Source organism: Aulostomus chinensis, chromosome 8, assembly GCF_037954235.1.
Source record: "Aulostomus chinensis isolate RoL2024-O1b breed Wild chromosome 8, RoL_Achi_v1.0, whole genome shotgun sequence".
Taxonomy (NCBI): Eukaryota; Metazoa; Chordata; class Actinopteri; order Syngnathiformes; family Aulostomidae; genus Aulostomus; species Aulostomus chinensis.
Genome location: NC_141327.1, coordinates 250,082 through 273,071, shown reverse-complemented (window position 1 = coordinate 273,071; position 22,990 = coordinate 250,082). Strand labels below are relative to the sequence as shown.

Here is a 22,990-nt window from a genome sequence, read left to right as displayed (position 1 = left end):
GTAGTTGCAAACAGTTCTAGAATGTTTTACTATTAAAAAAAGAAAATGAAATGAAAATAAATTCATACTTTATATCCCATGTATTATTCTGGAGACTTCCATAGAATATTATTCATTTGGTTCTCCCTTTTCTCTTTGTTCTCTGACACTTAAGTAAAGAGGGTTGCCATTTCCTCCTCCCCTCACTATTCACACCTCCCATCATGATGTTCTCTAGTCATGTCAAACCAGTTTGTCCATTCAACAATCATCAAATATATCAGATATCTGCCTGTGACTAAGCTTCTAATATTGACACTGATGTGAATGCTTCCACTCTTCAGGGCCCTCGCGTTCTTGTACAGTCCAGCATAGTCAGGGACCCGCACTGAACAAACATGCACATTTGTCAAGTTCTCCTGTTCAACAGCGCTGGAGGTCGAACCAACATTCTGAAACTGCCTTTCATATGAAGTCACCATTTCCAATCAGTCAGCACATTTACAAGTAATTCCCCATAGATATGCTTTGACCCTTTTTTGGTAAATTGGTTGTAACAGAACATCCATCCATCATCCATTCATCCATCCACCCACCCATCCATCCATCATCCATCCACCCATCATCCATCCATCCATCCATCCACCCACCCATCCATCCATCATCCATCCACCCATCATCCATCCATCCATCCACCCACCCATCCATCCATCATCCATCCACCATCCACCCATCATCCATCCATCCATCATCCCATCCATCCATCATCCCATCAATCCATCATCCCATTCATCCATCCATCATCAATCCACCCACCCACCCATCCATCCATCCCTCCATCCATCATCCATCCATCCACCCACCCATCCATCCAGCCATCCACCCACCCATCATCCATCCACCCACCCACCCATCCATTCATCCACCCACCCACCCATCATCCATCCCTCATCCATCCCTCCATCCATCCATCCCTCCATGTTCCCCCTCTTCTCCTGTTGAGGGTGGAGCCTATCCCATCAGCCTTCCCCCTGGACAGGTCACCAGTCCATGGCAGGGCCAACACATTGAGACAGACAACCATTGGCTCTCCCAGCCACGCCTACGGTCAATTTAGAGTCTGGATTAACCTGGTCCCTCTTGATGTCTTTGGACTGTGGAGGAAGCTGGAGTACCAGAGAGAACCCAGCAGGAACAGGGAGAACATGGAGACTCACCCAGAAAGACCCCGTGCTGCAGCCGGGGCTCCACCCACAACCTTCTTGATGGGGGGCCACAGGGAGGACCACTGCTCCACCGGGCCGCCTGTAACAGAAATGTGCTACTAAAATCTATTCAATTCATGGCCTCTCCTAGAACTTTCAAATCTACCAGCCCTTTAAAAGAAACTGCTCCCTAATTCTTCTCCTAGTGTCTTTAAACTTTTAATTAAGACAAAACTGAGCTCATTGTGTCTGGACCCAGTTGGTCCTGTCACATCCCTCCGATGGACCTGGGTTCCCTTTTATCTTTTAATCATTTTGAGTTTTGATTCATGTTTTCATCGACTGTAAGGGACCTGACACTGGCGTTAACCAGGCCTCCACAATGTGGCTGCTTGACTTTTAACAGGAAACTTAAGCATGAACATATTCTACCCATTTTGGTCTGATGCTCCAGCCCCCTGTCCACTTGGGAATCATGATTCTAAGTTGTTAAACGGGTCGGCACCTCAGAACATGCTGCTTCATGTTCACACCCCTCCAGGTCACTGCGGTCCACTCATTAGCAATGATCAAATGATTTGGAAAAGCCCTTAATCTTAATCACTTCTTCTTATTTGAAAAGAAGAGACATCAGTAAAACTAATGGACAAATATTGATATTTTTAAAAATGCATCCCTAATTTTCCATGTCTTACCTTCCTGAGACAGGAGCTCAAAGGTCCAGTGACAACAAAAATGGCCATAATTCCCATGCGCTCCAGGCCCGTTGTTGCCTTATGTTAGGTTTGCCCCCTGCAGAAGCTTTCACTTAACTCTTCTTAGAGTGCATAGTGTCGGAAGGTCAAAGGAAGCACTTTAATTTTTAATGTCTAGTCAGGACTCTGAATTCCTGGGTTATAGGAAAAGTCAGTGATGTCACAGACCCATGAGAGAGGCACCGTGCTGAAAGGGTGAATTTCATGGTTAAAGACATTTCAGCCTTGTTGGTGTGTCGTCACCAGGACAGCCATGAACACAACTTCCATCCCTGGATTCACTTTTGCCTACTTTCCTTGGTCTTTCATGTTTTACACTTGATCCCCCACCCAGTCGAAGCAGACGTCCGTCCCCACTGATCCTGGATCTGCTCCACCTTCCTGCTGGTAAAGGAAGGTTCTGGTGGCTGCTGTTGCAGGATGTGCTTGCTGATGGAGAATTGTTGGGTGGAGGTTCATTGAAGGAGGGAGGTGCTGGACCTGCTCTACTTGGACAGAGTCAGGACAGAACTTTGGTTGGGGTTTGGTGCCACAAATAAAACTGACTGGACTTGACTTGTTATCAACTGTGTCAAGTCCCTCCCTGGTTGCCACATGGCAAAGCTCCAGGATCCTCCCCAATTTCGAGAGGTGTTGCTGAATGAAGCCAAATTAACAGAGCTGTGGAGGGACAACCTGGCTGTCCTTTCTACAGCCTGAAAACTTCCTTTCTTTAAGTCACAGCAGGTCACGGCTTCTGGACACAATAGTCCATCAATCCAGACACGTCGAAGGAATGAAGCAAGGCAGCACAATATAGAGCCAACACCCTTCTGATTTGAAGGCTGCAGCACCTTGAAAGACTGAAACCCTCTCTTGAAAAGTAGCTGACTGAGGTGCAGTCCTGGCACCACAAATACAAACTCAGCCAACAGAAACTGCTGTGTTGTGTGTTAGGTGAGTGGATGACGCTTGTATTGTACTTCCACATGTAGAGTTGGTCCATGTTTTAACTCATGGTGAGAGTTTTCATGAATTTTATTATCAGACTGGAGTGCCTCTGCGGACTTCAACCTATGGACTACAGATAAATTAGCTTTTAGCTATTTCTGGGACATATTTATTGTGTATTGTCTCTGTCAGATAACCAAGTGCAAATGTAAAAAAAAAAAAAAATCAGCAGAATGTTGCAGTTGGAACATTATTATTCGTAATGTGAAGCCTCCTTAATTTTGTTGGGGTCTCAGGAGGTTAAACGTTCTCTGTGTAGGTTCCTGAAGCCATGACAAGTGGAGACGAACCGAGCCTGCGTGCAGCACCTTCACCCCCGCCAGCAGACTTGGCTGCTTGTTAATGTCCGCCATCGTGTGTGCTGAGAAAGCTCTGCTGTGACATGACAAGCAGCGCGTTTGTGTCTTTATTTTCGTTTATTGCAGCCTCACTGCTTTTACTTTATGTTGGAGGCAAAGCTTGACGCCCTCTGTTCTTCGAAACTTCAGGAGGCTGCGAGCACATCGGGAGCGTAACTCCACGACGACATGAAGTCCGGCTCGTGTCGAAATCAAACCAACAAGATAAACAAATGGAAACAACCGTCACACAGGGGTTTCCCCTCTATCAGCTGAGCTCCGGACCGTACCATTTCCCTCCCCGCGGAGGGGACAGAGGAGGGAGAGCAGGTCTCTCGACGTTTGTCCTCTCAGCTGTAACGATAGCGAACGCTGCACCCGGACTGAGTGTGACACCATGGCTCGTTAGAGTTCCCCAAATAAAGTTCCAAACTCTTAAGGCTTCGAGAGAACACCCCCGCTAATCTGGAATCGTGGAGAGTTCTCAAAATGGCGGCGGATTCTGTCTGTATGGAGAGAAACTTTACATTTTTTAACAAAAATATTGATATTTTTCGACATAGTCTTTCGATTGTATTCATCGGTCGGTCAAACTAAGAATTGCCGGAACACAGCAACGTTGAAGGGCGTAGGTCGGGACCGAGCGGCGTCATTCTGGGCCCGTTTCTGAACGCCGAATCGCTGGGCTTCCCTGGAAGTTGGCGGTGGCTCAGTCTGACATTGCGATCATACCGACTGTTGTTGTCATCCGAACGCTAAAACCGGAACCGTCTGGTGAGGCTGGACGTCGCACGAGCTGCTAGCTGCCTTCCCGACCAAAGTGCGTCAAACACACCGGACAGCTCGTCGCTGGGGTGGACGAGGGCAGGTCGCGATCCGGTGGACGTGTCTCGTCACCTGTCAGTGGAAGCAGGTCGGCGGTGTTGGATGTCACCAGCAGCCGGTGTCACACTTAGTTTGGTTTGCTAGCACCGTGTAAGTACCAGTCCCGGCCGGCCTTCTCTGGCCCCACTGACACCGTGTTCAGCTCCACTTCTCCTCGGTGTTTTGGCCTTCAGTCACGTCACCAGATACATGTTACCGTGTGAATTATCTTGCTAGCTAGCAAGTTAGCTGATATTGGTGGTGAACTGTTAGACCGCACATGTCCAGTGACTACAGTGATGGCTGCCGTCTTGTCCAGGAAGCAGCTGTGACTGTCAGCTGACATGATTGCCTCGTCAATAGATGGAGAAGGTTGCGAACATCAGTGTATTAGGCAGCTTTCTGATTGTCCATTTTCACTTTCTGAACAATTTTCGATTTTAATTTCCTGCTTCCTTGGTGATTGACAGCCATCCTGGCAAATCAAATGGAGAAGCTCCAGGACCTGAGCCAATCAGAGCTACAGGAGCTCCTGGACAACCCGGAGAGGGTGGAGTCGATGGCTCTGGAGTCCGACGAGGTAGAGTCCTTCAAGTCTGTGGTTTCCTTTCTTCATGGTGGTGACGGTGTGTCTTTCTAGGAGCTGAGAATATGGGGCATTTGCAGGGTTTGAGACAAAGCCAGTGTCAAAAACCGGGCAAGTGGTCAAGACCATGAGGGCTGGAGTTGAGTCATCCAACACCTGAGCAGTTTTACTCCAGTCAGAGCTCTTTATTTCTATTAAGGTCCTGCAACGCCATGGAAAAAACAGCACAAGCATGGCTGCAAGTAGGAGCAATGATAAATGTCTTCTGGGCAATGTGACACACAACTTGGTGCCACAGATCCTTCACACAAAATAAATAACCTCACGTCGCTTTCCTCAAATAAATGACAGACTGTGTGCAGCCAGCTGTGCCCATACATGTAATTGACAGTCGAGGAAACCTACTGACGCCCAGTGAGCTGTGTGTTTTTACATCATTACCAGTTTTTTCACAGCCTGCAGCCTGTAGTTGAGCCACTCTTGTCACATGACTACTGCTCTCAGCTAATCAGTCATGGCCTCCATGTGCAGAACTTTAGTGCTTTTGCAGTTTTATGTAAGGCAGACAGTTTAAATGAGACATGTCCTGTAATTTCCATTTAATAATACCATTTTTGAAATGTGATTTCTCTTTTTCTGTTGGAGGTCAGCTCTAACGCTGCAAGAAAAAGAAAACCAGATGTTACTGTGTATTTGTACAGTATCTTGCCATCGATGTGCTCCAGTGTGCAGCCATTTGTGCTGCTTGTGTCCTTTTCCTCACCTCTTCGTTTCACATGAAAAGCCTCTGCTGACAGAAAAAGTCCTCGGGTCAAGTTTATTTGCAGGCATTTTAGAGGACCATCACCCAGGACCGTGGCTCAGTGGTGAGCCTGTGTGGCTTTCCTGCTCCCCCCATGGAAGGTTTGAATGTGAGGTGAAATCATCTGGACCGAGGCAGAACATCTGGACTTGGTGCATGCATGCTGCGTGCACCAATCTCTGCTTCCCAGACAAAGGCTGAAATTCGCACGATATCTGGTGTATCTGTATAAAATGACAACAAATATTTCTTCCTCCCAAAACCATGAATATAAATCAGGACAGCTGTAAGCCCACATGGCACATCCAAAAGCACACTACAGCTGTATTTAATAAACTGTTAAAGAAGAAACAACAACATAAGAAGCAAGATTAAAAATGCAGCTCATGTGTCAAACGGCGTGGTTCGGAGCGCAAGGGAGCAGGGTGGAGGAAGGCTTAGCTTCAAAACATTTAGCCAATCACTGACATTTAAAAGTCCTTGAAATGCACTGATAATTAGTTTTATGACTCTACTGACATCTCTCCTCACACTGCATGTGTGTCAGAGGACCCGCTAGTCCTGCATGTAGCCTTGATAAATCTGCTCCTTTCAATTTTTGGGTGCGTAGGGAAGCAGGTCTCAATGCACATGCTAAGAGCTCTGTAATGCACCAAAGGAAAGGAATCTCTCCAAAAGTATGATATGTGACCTCTTCAATAGTTTGAAGAAAACGTGTTGACAGATGTGCATGTAGCTCCTCCCTGACAGGAATGGTCCAAGCAGGTGGAGGTGAGAACCCAAGAGTCAGGCCAAACAATGCCCTGCTCAAACCTGCAGAATATGAAGAGCAGACGGGCAGGGAACCCTCTCAGGGGCCTTTGGACGTACCGATGCAGCATCCATCACTATTCAAGTCCTAAGGCTGCAGGGAAAGGCTGGCAGCACAGCATGACGACAACACTAACACTGTATTACTGCAGTACTAACACTGTAATACTTCAGTACTAACACTGTATTACTGCAGGACTAACACTGTAATACTGCAGTACTAACACTGTAATACTGCAGTACTAACACTGTATTACTGCAGTACTAACACTGTAATACGTCAGTACTAACACTGTAATACTTCAGTACTAACACTGTAATACTGCAGTACTAACACTGTAATACTGCAGTACTAACACTGTAACACTGCAGTACTAACTGTAATACTGCAGTACTAACAGTGTATTACTGCAGTACTAACACTGTAATACTGCAGTACTAACACTATTACTGCAGTACTAACACTGTAATACTGCAGTACTAACACTATTACTGCAGTACTAACACTGTAATACTGCAGTACTAACACTGTAATACTTATGTACTAACACTGTAATACTGCAGTACTAACACTGTAATACTTATGTACTAACACTGTATTACTGCAGGACTAACACTGTAATACTTCAGTACTAACACTGTATTACTGCAGGACTAACACTGTATTACTGCAGGACTAACACTGTAATACTGCAGTACTAACACTGTAATACTGCAGTACTAACACTGTATTACTGCAGTACTAACACTGTAATACGTCAGTACTAACACTGTAATACGTCAGTACTAACTGTAACACTGCAGTACTAACACTGTAATACTGCAGTACTAACTGTAATACTGCAGTACTAACAGTGTATTACTGCAGTACTAACACTGTAATACTGCAGTACTAACTGTAATACTGCAGTACTAACACTGTATTACTGCAGTACTAACTGTAATACTGCAGTACTAACACTGTATTACTGCAGTACTAACACTGTAATACTGCAGTACTAACACTGTAATACTGCAGTACTAACACTGTAATACTGCAGTACTAACTGTAATACTGCAGCACTAACACTGTAATACTTCAGTACTAACACTGTAACACTGCAGTACTAACACTGTAATACTTCAGTACTAACACTGTAATACTGCAGTACTAACACTGTAATACTGCAGTACTAACACTGTAATACTGCAGTACTAACACTGTACAACAAAGGAAGCTCACTTTTCAAGATATGTCAACATGCTTTACCACAATCATGTCCACTATCATGGCAGAGTGTGCGTGTGTGTAGCCAGTGCTGATAACATCAAACATAGAACGAGCTTTGTTGTTCGCCTGCCCCTTCTGAGCTTCAGCAAAAGGTCAAATCATCATCATACTTGTGTACTTGATGGAAAGTGATGTTCTTTCCTGCTCAGATCCAGAACATCCAGCTGGAGAGAGAGATGGCATTGGCATCAAATCGCAGCCTTGCAGAGCAAAACCTGGACATGAAGCCCCGCCTCGAGTCCCAGAAGGAGGTGCTGGTGAAGAGATACAGTCAGCTGGAGGCTGTCCGTGAAACGTACAGACAACACTGCTCCGTGAGAGGTAGAAGGCTGCCACGGGGGGTTGGGACCTGTAGTAAAGATTAGTCATCAGTCTCTTAACACGCCATCAAGGGGAAGTGATCCAGTAGTTGCGTGTGTGTGTATGTGTGTGTGTGTGTGTGTGTGTGTGTGTGTGTGTGTGTGTGTGTGTGTGTGTGTGTGTGTGTGTGTGTGTCTCCTCCCTCTCTGTTTCTCCACAGATGGGATCGTGGGTCAGGTGTCTCCAGAGGCGTTGTTCTCCAGACTACAGTCAGAGGGCAGCAAAACAGAGGCAGAGTCAGAGGTAGGTGCACCACTCTTCAAATACATGTGCAAATTTCTATTCTTATGATGACCATGATTGGCAAGTTCCACCTTAAATCTGAAAATTTTAAACTTAATTCACCAACGTGTTTTAAGAAAGAGATATTTTTGTTTTCATGATAAAAATTAATTTCTCTGTGACAGAATGGGTACCAGTTGAACTGCTGGTTATATTTTCATGCGTTAGCTAATAGAACATCAATATCAAAGCTCTTCTGTGAGGTGAAATGTCAAAACAACATTTATACAAAAACAGCTTAAAGAGCATCAAAAACACAAAAGACAATATACGAATGAGAACGGAACAAATGCATGTCACAGGATGGAAATGAAAATCAATCATGATGAAAATGTGAACTTGTGGCATAAAATGACAAAGTGCCTTAAAAGAAAGACAGCGGAGAACAAGGGCATAGTGAGAACAAAGCTTAAGTCAAGAAATAAGTTTTCGTTGTCTTAGCTGCTCGCTGATGCCTGCTGGGATCATGAGCTGCAGTCTTGGAGTGAAAAGACCTTCCTGTTGTTTCTGGTAACCTCCAACAAGCCAGCAACAAATGATAGCAGAGTCCTTGAGGGGAAGTTGCTAACCAGGGAGTTGGTAATGTAGCTAACGAGGGAGTTCGCTAACTCATGAATTAGTTATGTAGCTAACTAGGGTGTAAGCTAATTATGGAGTAGGTAATGTATTTAACTAGGGGGTTAGCTATCTAGGGAGTTATGTGGGGCCTCAAAAACTGATTTTCAGGTACCACCAAGACGTGTGAACTCAGATTCAATCCAGGTTCATTTACCCAGAGTATCGAACGACGTTTCTCTGTTTTTGGGGCTGGCAAACAAGATTAAGTTTTGTCATCATCAAAGTTCAGAAATTGTTGCTATTCCATTTATGTATGGTGAATAAGAATACTTTATTAATCCCACACCAGGGAAAAATAAATAGAAGCCATTGGTCAAATAAAGGGCCATTGGTGATGGAGGTAAGAGCTGCAGTATCCTACCTGCTGACATGTCCATCCATCCATCCATCCATCCCTCCATCCATCAATCTATCCATCCATCCATCCATCATCCATCCATCAATCTATCCATCCATCCATCCATCATCCATCCCTCCCTCCCTCCATGTTCCCCCTCTTCTCCTGTTGAGGGTGGTGGGGATGGAGCCTATCCCAGCAGCCTTCCCCCTGGACAGGTCACCAGTCCATGGCAGGGCCAACACATAGAGACAGACAACCATTGGCTCTCCCAGCCACGCCTACGGTCAATTTAGAGTCTGGATTAACCTGGTCCCTCTTGATGTCTTTGGACTGTGGAGGAAGCTGGAGTACCAGAGAGAACCCAGCAGGAACAGGGAGAACATGGAGACTCACCCAGAAAGACCCCGTGCTGCAGCCGGGGCTCCACCCACAACCTTCTTGATGGGGGGCCACAGTGAGGTCCACTGCTGCATTGGGCTGCCTGACTATTAACAAACTATTTACAAATATTTACACAAACTACTTACAACTAACTAGAACTGTTTACAACTAATAACCTTTTAACAACTATTCACATTTTAATTCACTGCCCCCCCTCCCTTCTTGCTGGCGCATGCTGGTCCACAATGTGCTGTTTTATACCCCCCCCCCCCCCCCCCCGTGGCATTGGCCTGAGCCTTCATGACAGCATCTAGAGGAAAAGTAAAAATCTGCATACTCACCATTTCTCTTTATTCAAACAGAACATGTTTAGTCAATTTTAAAGGATTAAAGATTGACTTTTTTTCTCTGACAACATGAAATTCTGAATGGTCTGGCCTAACACTTCCGTGTAGCTCCTCGTCTTCTCAAAGGCCATCTTTTCTTTTTCCCTTCCTTTTAAGGTTAAATTGGGCCATCAAGCCATTACTAAGGAGCCTATGACTGAATCACATACATTTGAGTGATATGTTTGGTATATTAATTCAACAAGCAAAAATGTTCAGTTCCCCCAGGTATTCTTCCATTTTAATCCATCCACCTCCGTCTTAATCTAAGATTATATTTATACAGCAATTCAAAGGACAGCTACAGCCTAAGCAAAGTACTGCGCGTGGATGAAATAAGACAAAAGAAAGTAAAAAGTCATGGCAGAGAGAAGAGGAGCCAACCTCAGCCCATAGTGTGTTGCTAACTTGTAATATCAGAAAAATATCATTGAATGGGGGTTCAGTCATTCAGGGTTCCCACTCTTTCCCTGAAATTATTTTCCAGGACATTTTCAGCGGCTAGAGAGACGAGTTACTGTGTCAGACACTACTACATTTCTCTGTCCCCCTTATACTTTGGAAGGATTCTTTTCTACAGTTGTAACTTGAATTTGCTAGATTGTTTAATACTCATAAATTTGATGTGCAGGATGGCTATAATTTGTCTATGAAAAATAATTGTGACAAACGTATCATAGAATAATGCAAACACCCACAGATTACAGCGTAACACTTCATTAGCATGACAAACGACAGTAACAATGTTCAACTGGGCAATTCCCAGTTAAACCTTCTCTTCTCTCTGACTTTTTCTCCGGCACTTCTTCTCAAAATAGTTACTGGTTAACCTGTGTTTAGCTGAAGGCTGAAGTCACCATGCAGTTACAGGTTAGCTGCTAATTCTGAACGTCATTATGACGTCTAAAAAAGGTCCAATTTAGACGGCGAAATTTCTAGCCTATCTTGCACATCGCACTGACGTCTAGATGTGGTCTTCGACGGACCGACCCAATACTGACTTGATCTGCACGTCTCTCTGACGTCCGATGTTTGGTGGGTAGGGTGGGAATTGATAACTGATTCTGACTCAGAGCCGGTTCCATCTAACCAGTTCCATCGGAATTGTACGCTTCCAATGTTAGCAACTCTTCTTAACAAATCTCTCATTTCGCTGCAGTACATTTTCCAGTTTACCAGAAATTTTGTATTTCAGTACGTTGCGTCACACTCTGCGACAAATCAGAGTACATGAGGCAGCAGGATCACATCCTTATCCACCATCTTTAGCAGCATCATGGAGAGGAAGAAGCGATCTAAAGTCTGGCTCCATTTCACGTTACGCGATGACAGTGCTGCCATATGCACTCAGTGCAATGCTGCGATATCGTGCAAAAGGTGGGAGTATCAGCAACAAGCAGAAGTATTTGTCCACCAGGCACGGTGTTAAATTACAAGAATGCCATGTGTTTGACTGCCTGCCTACAGGTGCTCATGTTGCTGGCCAAGCAAGCTCCTCTGGTGATGACGGTAGCGTTCACATTAAATATCCTGCATGAGCACAGTGTCGCCTGCAACTGCAAGCAGGATGCTCAGTTTTTTTATTAATAAAACCGAGCTACATACAGATATTTTCTAGTTTCATGCATTTCAGATGACGATAGCTCCCAGGCAGCTGGCTCCCCCATATCGGTTCATGTTACCCTTTCACGCTTGCTGCTCAGGGAGCGAGGTGGAATGAGGAGAGGATAGATGACTGTCTATTATTAAGGGTTTCTAGTTATATTCCTTTCTAGAAAAGGAGCGTTAAACTATAATTTACTGACATTTGATTTAAGTGTAGGTGGTGCGGTAGAGCAGTGGTCATCACTCTGGCCTCACAGCAAGGAGGTTCCAGGTTTCTGTGTATTGGGGGTTTTTGTATCAGTGGGCTCAGGCTCAGGCGGCCCGGTGGAGCAGTGTTCCTCCCTGTGGCCCCCCAGCAAGAAGGTTGTGGGTGGAGCCCCGGCTGCAGCACGGGGTCTTTCTGGGTGAGTCTCCATGTTCTCCCTGTTCCTGCTGGGTTCTCTCTGGTACTCCAGCTTCCTCCACAGTCCAAAGACATCAAGAGGGACCAGGTTAATCCAGACTCTAAATTGACCGTAGGCGTGGCTGGGAGAGCCAATGGTTGTCTGTCTCTATGTGTTGGCCCTGCCATGGACTGGTGACCTGTCCAGGGGGAAGGCTGCTGGGATAGGCTCCACCCCCACCACCCTCAACAGGAGAAGAGGGAAAACATGGAGGGATGGTTTATGCTTACAGTAAGTTAAGTCAATGTGTACATTTAAAAAAAAAGGTTATCTTGGCCTACAAGCTACATGACTGTTTTTTTAAAGCGTACTTGTGTATATCCACTATTACTGCATTTACAATATCCTTTTTTGAAAAGGAGTGTTCAGCTGTAATTTAGCATGTTCAAGTGTTAAATGTCTAGTCTTGATTTTTATTACTTGTTTTATCAGTCTAATTAATTTTTCTCTCTACTAACCTGTGAAGGTGTTCAGTAAGTTCCAATTCGAGAAAGAATCAAAGTTTTGCTTGTGCTGCAGAAGATTGTGTAGAACTCCTTTTTTGCCACTCAATGAACTACTCAGAAATCAATAAGGGATTTAATAAGGAATTGAATTGATAGGTGGAATTGACAATGGCATCAATATTGATTAAAAACTTATCAATTACTTATCCTAGTCAACATGTATTTTGAGGATCCAGTTTCAGGGCGATTGATAGTTGCAGTGTAGTAGCTGTATTTGTAGTAGTTGTATTTGTAGTAGTTGTAAAAAAAAAAAAAGCTGTCTATGTCTGTCTGCAGGCTCTAGCTGATGTGTTTCTGGAGGGCTCACTGTCATTGGACTCCTTCCTCGACCGCTTCCTCTCACTGCGCTCCCTTGCTCACAAGAGACGTGTGCGAATAGAGAAACTCCAGGAGATCCTGCGACAGAGGGACGAGAGCAATCCTACCGCCGTAACATCGTCAACAAGCATCTGCCAGGACCCCGACGCTACTCCAACAGCAACCACAACAAATCAGCAGCCTAATGCCAAACCTCAGTCCTCCATCTACCAAAATGCCTCACAGCCTGTCCCTTCATGTGCTGGGGCCTCCTCCGGCCTCCCCTACACCCCCTACCCTGTCTCTCCCCCCAATCCTCCCTTGGCTGTTGCGGCGGTGGCAGTAGGCTCTGGCCCAGCAATCCCCTCTTCGCAGTTCCCTCCGTACCCAGGTTCTGGATCACCTTTCACCCCTGGAGGGAGCTACAGCAGTTCCAGGCCTGCTTTCAGGGCTCCAGTTTCAACTGCCTGCCCTTACCCAACCCAGCCCTCCTTCCCTGTCCCAAACCCTGGCTCAGCATTTGGCCAGTACACCCCCAGCCACCCCCAGAGTGGCCCTGCACCCTATCCAGCCTCCTACAGCTACGGTGGCTACAGCTACCCCTCCGGGTCTACCTACTCCAGCTCTCAGTCACCAACAGGGAGACCCATCTACAGACCAGGATATGGAGTCCCACAGCCGTACTCCTGAAAGCACTACTGCTCCTCTCTCTGAATTCTTCTTTATTCTTTCCTTCCCTTCTGTCTCCTCCTTCCTCCCAGTCTTCTTGTCCAGATAATCCTCCCTCCTCTTGTTTTTCCACAGTTTAAACCTCTCCTTTCTCCCATTGTCCCAGATGTTCTGGTTCTGTAGGTCTCTTGCTTTTCTTATTTTTCTTGCACTACTTGTCTTTATCTCTCTCTCTAACAGTCTTTCCTCTTTCCTTGTCCTCCTTTGTCACCCACCAACTCTCCCTCACTAGTCTCAGGTTGTTGCACTGTGTTTAAGAGGTGAAACACTTGTACCTGGCTCTCCATCAATCCCTACTTCCCATTGCAAGTTTCTGTGTGTGTGTGTGTGTGTGTGTGTGTGTGTGTGTGTGTGTGTTGCTGTTTGGCAATTGGTTGTCATGAACACACAAGTGCACTCCTCTTATGACTAAACATGGGATAAATGTGTATGTGTAAAATTGTTCCACCAGGAGCTGTCTGAGAGAACCAGACCTCCTGATCTAATGCGTCCCGGTCTAGTGTCGTCATCTTCTGGCCCATTCACTGAATTTAGTTGAAAAGAAGAAAAGTTAATCTCTTAAGTTAATTTGAGATGCATGGTTTAGAGGAAATCATCAGCCTGGTTTCAGTTGTCCTTTATTGTCTACCCATCTCTGACCAAGCAACAAAGAGGTTGTCTTGGCTGCAAATCCCACAATCAGCCTCAGCAGTCTTGAGCCTGAGATCAGCCCAGCTTCATTCAGTTTTGTAGTATGAGGACGGTAGCGTCCACAACACAGCCTGTCACCTAAAGGACGTAATAACTTCCTTGGCATGAGAGTGAGAGTGAACCCTCCAATGTACATGTCAGTGGTCTATGGTCCCAGGCTGGTCTGGGCTTGCTCCCTCAAGCTAGAGTGATGGACTGTACCCAGGTCAAGAGCTCAGTATCTAGATCAACAGTGAGGTATGGTGAGGCGTACCTCTCTTCTGGTCTAGTTGTCACAGCTCCTGCTCCTTTGCACTCGAGTGATTCACTTCTCTGGGTCTAGAGCCCTAGAGAACTTGGTGGATGCGAGCCGTTACAGTGACTCACCATCACCTCTTGAGGACCAAAGTGGACTTCCTAGAAAAGCCTTTTTGTGTTTATGAATTAATATTGTGAAAGTACCTGTTAGCATGTTTGTATGCTAAGCAATAGGTGAGTAGTGGCACTGCAGTAGTGTGTCTATCAGACGTGTCAGTGAAGGAGACCACCTTCTTGTGCTGAACACACAAAGCTACAAGGTGCCGGTACAATACCTGTTTCAGTGGCTCAGTGCCATAAATTTGCTTAATTTGTAATTTGTTCAAATTCCCACATAAAGTAATCCAAAAACTGTCTTAATGTTCATTTAATGCTGAGCATTTGAGCAGACTACAGAGTATTTCAGGGAACCAGAAGTCTTCATGATCATGCAGGTTAGAGCCTGGACTTGTAGGCGATTCGATGGAGGTTTGGGGGAGTTGGGAGCCCTTCAGTCCTGTAGGCAGACCTTGAATTCTCAGTGTGACTTCAACGTGTTCTCCATCTCTCCTCCAAACTGCTGTTCCATCACTTCTTCCTCCTCCATCCTTATTTCTTCTCCATCACATCTGCTCTTTGAATGAGAACTGATGCTTCATGATGATTACCGGATGAAAATAGTTTTATTTCTTTAAATTTATGCTTTCAGTGAGAATACATGTGGTGTGTATATTTGAATGGAGTTACACACTTACACTATATAGGTTGGTGATTATTTCTGTGTTAATGGAATCAAATGCGTTGTATGTAGCCGATGAGTATTGTTGAGAAGGTGATACTACATCTGTAAATTTGTATTTGGAATATCTGCTAAACCAGTGTATCACAAAAAAATCCTTCAAATTTAACTTATCATAAAAATGCCTTTAAATTGACTTTATAATTCTTTATTTTGTCACCTCCTAAAATGTAGTTAGATGATTTATCCATTCACCTGATGTTGTTGGGTCTAAAAGTTCCTTCCAGCTGCGATTTAGTCCAGGGATGCAAACCTATCACCTCTGAGCATGAATCCCTCTTTGAAATTGCTGGTGTGTTGTTGGCGAGCTGCTTCACCTGCCCAGACCGACTCGGGCTGCTCATCAGCCTGATGCAGGGACCGCAGACGAGATCGTCTCTGGTGAATTCGCCCTGCTGTGTGGGCGTGGCTCGTTGGCATAGTAACCCTGCTCAAACTTCTGTTGAAGATTGTGCGCTTTCTTTTTGTGGAGTAAACAAACTACTGATTGCATCTTATTGATCTGCAGATGACGGTTCTCATCACATGTTCCTTGTCAAACACCACACACAGGGAAAATGACCCAAGCTGAGGGAGAATCAGCAGGCGTGGTGGATCCAGTCACGTCCTCTGCTTGAGTACTCGTCCTCATATCACAATGGCACTCTGTTGGAAATATTAAAGGTTGAATGAAAACTCCAAGTGTGATCACAAAGATGAATCCTCCTGTCACATCTGGGTCATGTGTCACGACTACTTGTACTCCAAAGGACTATCAGAGTAGTTGACGATTCAAAAGTTAATTGTGCAGCAGCAGACGCTCTCAGACAGTTGTAGAATGTGGCTAAATGACATAAAACCAAAAGTACTTCAAATTTGTATTTACACACCACGTTACCCTCCATCGCTGTCACTTGTCTGTGAAATCAAATGGATCCATGGTGTTTGCATCCCTGAGCAGAGACGCAGCAGGAAGTTTGGGATCCGAGGCTCTTGCTTATTGGGACACAGTCTGCCTGTTGGATGTTCAGCACACTGCCATAACTTGGCTCTCATTGGGACAGTCGGTCTAAAATACTGTCAGATGAATGTTTTTCTTCTTTTATATTTTTTCTCTCCCTGAGAAAAGGGAATGATGGACGGGAGCTTCACTGAAACCACAGAGGAGTGTAACAGAAGTTGAAGGTAGTTGTGCGCTCGTGGTGGTGCGACAGCAGGCTGGCCTCCACGGTCAGGAGAGTCCTGTACAGCTCGTTTTGATGTCCTGATGCTGCGTATTTTAACCACAGACTCCACCAACGATTTCTTTGGTTTTCTTGTATTTTTTCATGTCACTAAGAAGTTAGGTGAAGTTGTAACAGCTGCCTGAACCTCTGGAGACACTCGTGTGTCTTCAGGTCAGTTTCTGTGGCGTCCAGTGGCTGACGTCAATATCTACCAGACCATCATGGCTGCCAAGGAAAAACAAAAGGAAAACTATATCATTGTTTTTATATTATTTGTATATATCCTGGTTTATTTTCCTAGTCAGTAAGCTACTGACATTTGGATGTCTGCGTCCATTTCTGTCCTTTAATTCGCTCTGATTGCTTCACTCGGTCCTAAAATGCAGAGATGTCAGCAGCATCCAACACTTGCTGAAGAAAACAAAATAATTTGACTTTGTTTAAGCAGGAGTTTGACACTGCAGTCAGTGAGCTGGGAAAAATTAATAAAATCAAGGCAAGCTTTGGAAAAGACCTGTTCTGGGAGTTCTCATGTATGTTTGTATGAATGGATGTTTATTTGTGGTTTCAGTCTAATAAGCCTCCTCAAGTGTCACCAATGGCTTTTTATTGTTTATGGCTATGGAATGGAACCTCTCCAATCGGTTCTTAGTACGCAGACAACTTGGGTTCGAAGTTTGGGAAAAGCCTCTGTAGCGTAGCACGAGTGTTGCTCCACAGCCACAGCTCACTGGTGGAGGGACAACTGTCAGGTGTCTTTATCATTCAGTTTTATGGAGCAGTCCCCCTTCACTGCCGGATCTTGACCCTCATTAGAAGTTTAGTCATGTCTACATCTTCAACTGCATTAAAGTGAACATTAGTCAGCGTGACCTCATGTGTCAGACTCACTGTAGTCCTTGTATTGTGTGTGTGTATATAGATACAGATATAGATATAGATATATAGATAGATTTATATAGATGGATAGATAGATCAGGAGAGGGCAGAGGACGTACAGGTCTGGAGACTGGACTCAGTTGCACATATATAGATATATACAGATAGATATAAATATGTGTATATATGTTTTTATATATGAACATATATACATGCATATACACATACACACATATATATATACAGTGTGTGTGTGTGTGTATATATATATTTATATATCTATCTATCTATCTATCTATCTATATATATATATACTATATATAGAGATATAGATATATATAGATATATATCTATATATATATATATATATAGATATATATATCTATATATATATATCTATCTATATATATATATATATATATATATATATAGATATATATATCTATATATATATATCTATAGATATATATATTGTCAGACCCCGTGGAGACGGTGTCACATCACAATATCATCCAGGGACCTGTCCACACTGTGTGCTATAATCTGGAAGCAGCTGTGGGCTGCACTGATGGCACCGCCGCAGATGCAGCAGAAGACCCTGATGTGAGTCATGAAAGCTGCGAGTTTGTGTCTGGTGGGATGCAGTTGGACCTGCAGCTTTCCTGAGTGAAGGTCAGTTTTGGAGAACACAAAGGAGCCATGAAGTTTCGCTGTGACTTCTTCTGCTGTGGGCAGTGGGTACTTGTGCACCCTGACCTGAGAATCAGAATCAGCTTTACTGGCCAAGTTTGTAACACAAACAAGGAATCTGACTCCAGTTTACTAAGCTGTCTTTGAAAAGAAAAAAAGTTATGGAAAGGTTTGTATAAAATAAAGATAATATAATAAGATATAAATAAAAATAAAGATATCAAATTACTAGAGCAGTATATACAAGCCAACCTATATACAACATATAAATAAGTAAATAAGTGTGTATATGAATGAGTAGTGCAACCATAATGGGGAGTGAAGTGGTGCGAATGTGCGTAGGAGGTGTTCTTAGTGTCGTGGTTCTTCTGACTCTGTGACTGTTAAGACTTCAGGGCAACAGCCTGCGGAAAGAAACTGTCCCTGTGTTTGCTGGTTTTGACGAACAGTGCTCTTTAACCGTAGTTTTCTCTGGCCCGCTGCCCAATTTAGCGAGTGACGACATGTTTAGCCGCATGTGTTCATTCCATCGCTGGATGTCCAGGTGGTGCTGAGGTAACAACGTGGCTCACAGACAATTGGAGCTCCTCTGGGGAAAGCCTGGTCTGATTGGGAGAGATGGCGTCCATCCTACTTTGGATGGTGCATCTCTCTTATCTAGGAACAGAGGCCAGTTTGTTAGCAATACTAATCCCTGACAAGCACCCAGAGTTCAGACCAGCAGGCAGAGCTGCAGGTTAGCACGCCCTCTGCTGGTTCCTTGGTGTTGTCACCCACCCAGCCTATAGAAACTGTGTCTGCCCCGAGGCTGTATAAGGCTGCACCCAAATCTGGAGGAGGAACTTATAGCAACTTAGTTAAAATTAAAACCACTGCTCCAGCAAACCAACCCAGTAAAACTATTAAATGTGGTTTGCTAAATATTCGATCTCTCCCATCCAAGTCTCTCCTAGTGAACGACTTAATTACTAATTATCAGATTGGTGTATTAGCACTCACTGAAACCTGGGAGCAGCAAGATGAGTGTGTTAGTTTGAATGAATCTTCCCCTCCTGGTTACATTCACTACCATGTACCTCGCACCACTGGCAGAGGAGGAGGAGCTGCAATCTATCAGTCAAATTTGCTCATTAACCCTCCACCTAACAGTTCATTAACTCATTTGAGAGCCTGACTGTCAGCTTCTCCCTCCCAGACTGGAAAGCAGAGAAACCACTCTTACTTGCTGTGGTGTACCGTCCTCCTGCACCTTATTCTGAGTTCTTAGAAGAACTCCCTGACTTTCTGTCTAACTTGGCATTGAACTCAGACAGAGGCTTGTAACTCCAGCTTTGACTCCTCTGTCCATTTCCTCTCAGTTCTTACAGAAGGCTGAGAAGCTTTTAATTTCTGCCATAGGTCGGGATGAGATGGAGCAGACAGTGGTCAAAGAGTCCTAAACCTGCATGGGGGACAGCACAATAAGCGTCCTTTAACACTGTGTAGCAGTGGTCCAGTGTGTTTGTGTCCCTGGTGGGACATTTAATATACTGCCTGTATTTTGGGAGTTCTTGGGTGAGGTTTGCACTTTTGAAATCCCCCAGAACAATGATGAGGGAGTGGTTTTTGTCCACGTCTGTTATCTGGCCAGCGAGCTGTTGTATTGCCTCTGTTACACAGGCCTGGGGTGGGATGTAAACACTGGCCAGAACAAACGAGGAAAACTCCTGCAGTGAGTAGAATGGTCTGCAGTTCATGATCAGTGTCTCTAAAGCCCCTTTCATACTGCACCAAAAAGCGGGTCAACACGGATTCTTCGGCACTCTGAAAGGGTCAACTCAGCCTTTCGACCTGCGTCAACCAACTCTCCAAGCAGCCCAGGTGTTTCGCGGCTCGGCTCGGCTCGCCTGCAGTGTAAAAAGGCAACCCGCATCGTCTCAGGTTTCACACGACCTTCGTGTCGCATCCTGATTTTGTCACTGTGCTGCCTGTCAGGCTTCACCTGTGGCTTCTTCGGCTCCCTTCCAGATGAGCCAAGAACTCCATCCTCCTTCGCTGCATTGGCGCTCAGACATTTTCCAATCTGCATCAATCAAACGTGGGTCCAAAACTGTTGGGGACTTGACAACACCAAAGTGATCTGGAGAGATGTATCCAGGAGGGGCTGGTGGTTTCATGCTGTGACATGGCCCAGGCTTTTCCAAAGTCAGCTAATTGTCAGTATGGTGGACCAGGTGTTGTCCTGAAGCCAAAAGCTCAGGGTGCCAAACAAGTCCATGCCCATGAGATCAGCTCTGTGGTGGGACTGTGAAGCCTCAGAATCCAGCAGCAGGCAGAAACCTGGTGGAGGGTGGAACTCACTGAAAGGCTGGCTGGTGGCAGTGGGGTGAATGGTGAATGCTTGCCACAGCATTCACCTGCAATCTGTCCTGAGGGGCCCCAGGGTCAGACCGGCACAGGCATCTGGCTGGGATGGGGTTGGGGTGTTAAGTTTTCGATGGAGTTTCTCCTTAGTCGATGTGAGGGTCTAAGGGCAGAGGATGTTGTTGTAATGCCATGTGAAGCCCTTTGAGACAAACTGGTGGTAAAAACAGACTCTACAAAAAAAAAATGCCTTGCGTTAAGTGAGCCATGCATGAGCAGGACATCACCAGGGGACAAGAAAAACTTTTCCCTTTAATTTAGGGTTCTCAGTGTGCACAGCAAAATCTAAAAATGAAAAATAACTACTTAATGTAAGGGTGCCGAGTTCTGCCGATGGAAGTGTGGTGGCAATGTCTGTTAGAATAACGAACACCAAAGTGAAGCACTTGTTTTCCTGCACACTTAGTTCATTATCTGCGGATGGACCCACAACACACCGTCCATGAGCAATGAGGAGCTGAGCTGTGTTATAGCCAGCATATTGGTTCTGGAGCCTTCCTGGTCAGAAATGGTGTCTAATCAGTCTGCTGGGGTGGGAGTCGCAATTCAGAACAACTTCCGCTTGGATGAAATGGCACAGTCATTATAGTGGGCCCAGGTAGATGTGGAGGGCATCAGGACTTAGAGATTTTACTATTGCAGTGAAATTTGCCTTCATCTTCCTCCTCTCGAACGTTCCTCAGCCACAAAAAAGATCTCAGGTAGCATTAGTAGCTAAGGAAATTATCGTTGATGATTGGGACTCAAATGAACAATAAGCCATGCAAATTTTAGCTAATTTGGAGCACACAGTAACCCAGACAAACAACAAGATTTGAAATACAAAATAAGTTACAAAGTAGAGATACATTGTACAGAATCTGACTAAAATCATGCCATCCTATTTAGAAAAGAAGAAAGCCTCTATAATGTGAAGTGCATTGTATGGAATCTAGTTATAAAGTACAAGGGGATACGCAGGAGGGTCTTACCTTCAACTACACACTCCTCCTAACGTCAGTGCAGCACGCACAACGATGTTCTCCTGAGAGAGGTAGTAGAACTATCAGTACCACAGCTGCACGGGCAAAGTACAATCAAAACTATACTACATATTACACAGTGACCATACACGTGGAGTACTCACAGTTCCCTTACTTACAGTTACAAAGTTACCATACATCTACAGTACTCATAGTTACACAGTTAACATACACGTATTATACTCATAGTTACACAGCTCATATACACATATAGTACTCACAGTTACACCGTTAATATACACATATAGTACTCACAGTTACACAGTTAATATATAAGTATAGTACTCACAGTTACCATCCACAAAAATTTCTTAGATTTACACAGTTAACATCCATGTTGATGCTCACTTTTACTCAGTTTATATACATGTATAGTACACACATATATACTGTTACCATACAGTAATATATATATATATATATATATATATATATGTAATATATATATTTATATTTATACTTTGCCACATACGGTGTGACAACGCTCTTCTTCTGGGCTTCATCTTTCTTCTCCTCCCTGGGCTTCTTGGCAGTTTTAATGAAAGCCCAGTTTGGAGAGCCGAGTGGCTGTGGTTGTGTTCCCTTCTTTTCCCATCTGTTTTAAAGGGATATTCTGTGCTCGGTGTTTGAGGGTTCGGATCACCCCTAGTTCTGTTTCAGACAAACTCAGAAGGATCTTTAACACACATCAGATCCCCATACACTTTAAGCCCAGCAACAAACTTGTCCATCCTAAAGACAATGTTCTAGGGCACAAACAACGTCATGTTTATGCAGTCCATTGTAACAAGGAGCGCTCTGACCTGTACAGGGGAGACAAAACAACCACTGAACAAGTGCATGGTGCAACACAGGAGGGCCACAACCACAGGCCAGGACTCAGCAGTCCACCTCCACCTCAAGGAGTCGGGGCACTCCTTTGAAGACCACAAGGTGCGCGTTCTAGCCAGGGAGGACAGAAGGTTTTAAAGAGGGGTGAAAGAACATACTGACAAGGTCACCAGTCCATGGCAGGGCCAACACATAGAGACAGACAAGCATTGGCTCTCCCAGCCACGCCTACGGTCAATTTAGAGTCTGGATTAACCTGGTCCCTCTTGATGTCTTTGGACTGTGGAGGAAGCTGGAGTACCAGAGAGAACCCAGCAGGAACAGGGAGAACATGGAGACTCAATTTAACAATAATCTACCTCAAATTCACAAGAGAACTATGAGTAGAACAGTGTTTTGATGTTAATGTCAGTGAATAAAATTGACAACAACATGGTCTCAGTCAGAACTGCTGCCAGACGTAGTGAAGCCTCATGATATGTGTCAAATGTCATTTTTGATGTATCAACAAGCAAATCTAAGCAGTGGTAGAAATTAGCAAATTTATAGATTTAAAATCTCATTCACAATAAATGTTCATCTAGCGATGACGTGGGCTTTCTTCAAAGTACTGACTTTGTTATCTGAGTCCAGCTCAGCCGTTTGTGTG

At 44.6% G+C, this 22,990-nt stretch overlaps 1 protein-coding gene across 2 annotated transcripts; it reads left to right on the top strand.

The window, feature by feature from the left end:
* Positions 1-3,648: 3,648 nt before the first annotated feature.
* vps37c (VPS37C subunit of ESCRT-I) lies at positions 3,649-17,485 on the top strand. 2 transcript variants are annotated; one of them, XM_086210351.1, is made up of 5 exons: positions 3,649-4,242; positions 4,602-4,711; positions 7,749-7,920; positions 8,120-8,202; positions 12,797-17,484. In XM_086210351.1, exons 2-5 carry the CDS (start codon positions 4,619-4,621, stop codon positions 13,505-13,507), a joined length of 1,059 nt encoding a protein of 352 aa, XP_086066477.1. In that variant the 5' UTR covers positions 3,649-4,242; positions 4,602-4,618; the 3' UTR covers positions 13,508-17,484. The 2 variants fall into 2 exon arrangements, with proteins under 2 accessions (XP_086066477.1, XP_086066476.1); XM_086210350.1 differs by lacking the exon at positions 3,649-4,242 and adding an exon at positions 4,325-4,503 and having other exon boundaries at positions 12,797-17,485.
* The last annotated feature ends 5,505 nt before the right edge of the window (positions 17,486-22,990 follow it).

Excerpts from the sequence above, each read along its gene's own strand:
- vps37c (XM_086210350.1), top strand. The coding sequence starts at position 4,476 with ATGATTGCCTCGTCAATAGATGGAGAAG. Across the intron at positions 4,504-4,601 it reads CTCGTCAATAGATGGAGAAG|CCATCCTGGCAAATCAAATG; the intron begins GTTGCGAACATC and ends GGTGATTGACAG. Across the intron at positions 8,203-12,796 it reads AAACAGAGGCAGAGTCAGAG|GCTCTAGCTGATGTGTTTCT; the intron begins GTAGGTGCACCA and ends GTCTGTCTGCAG.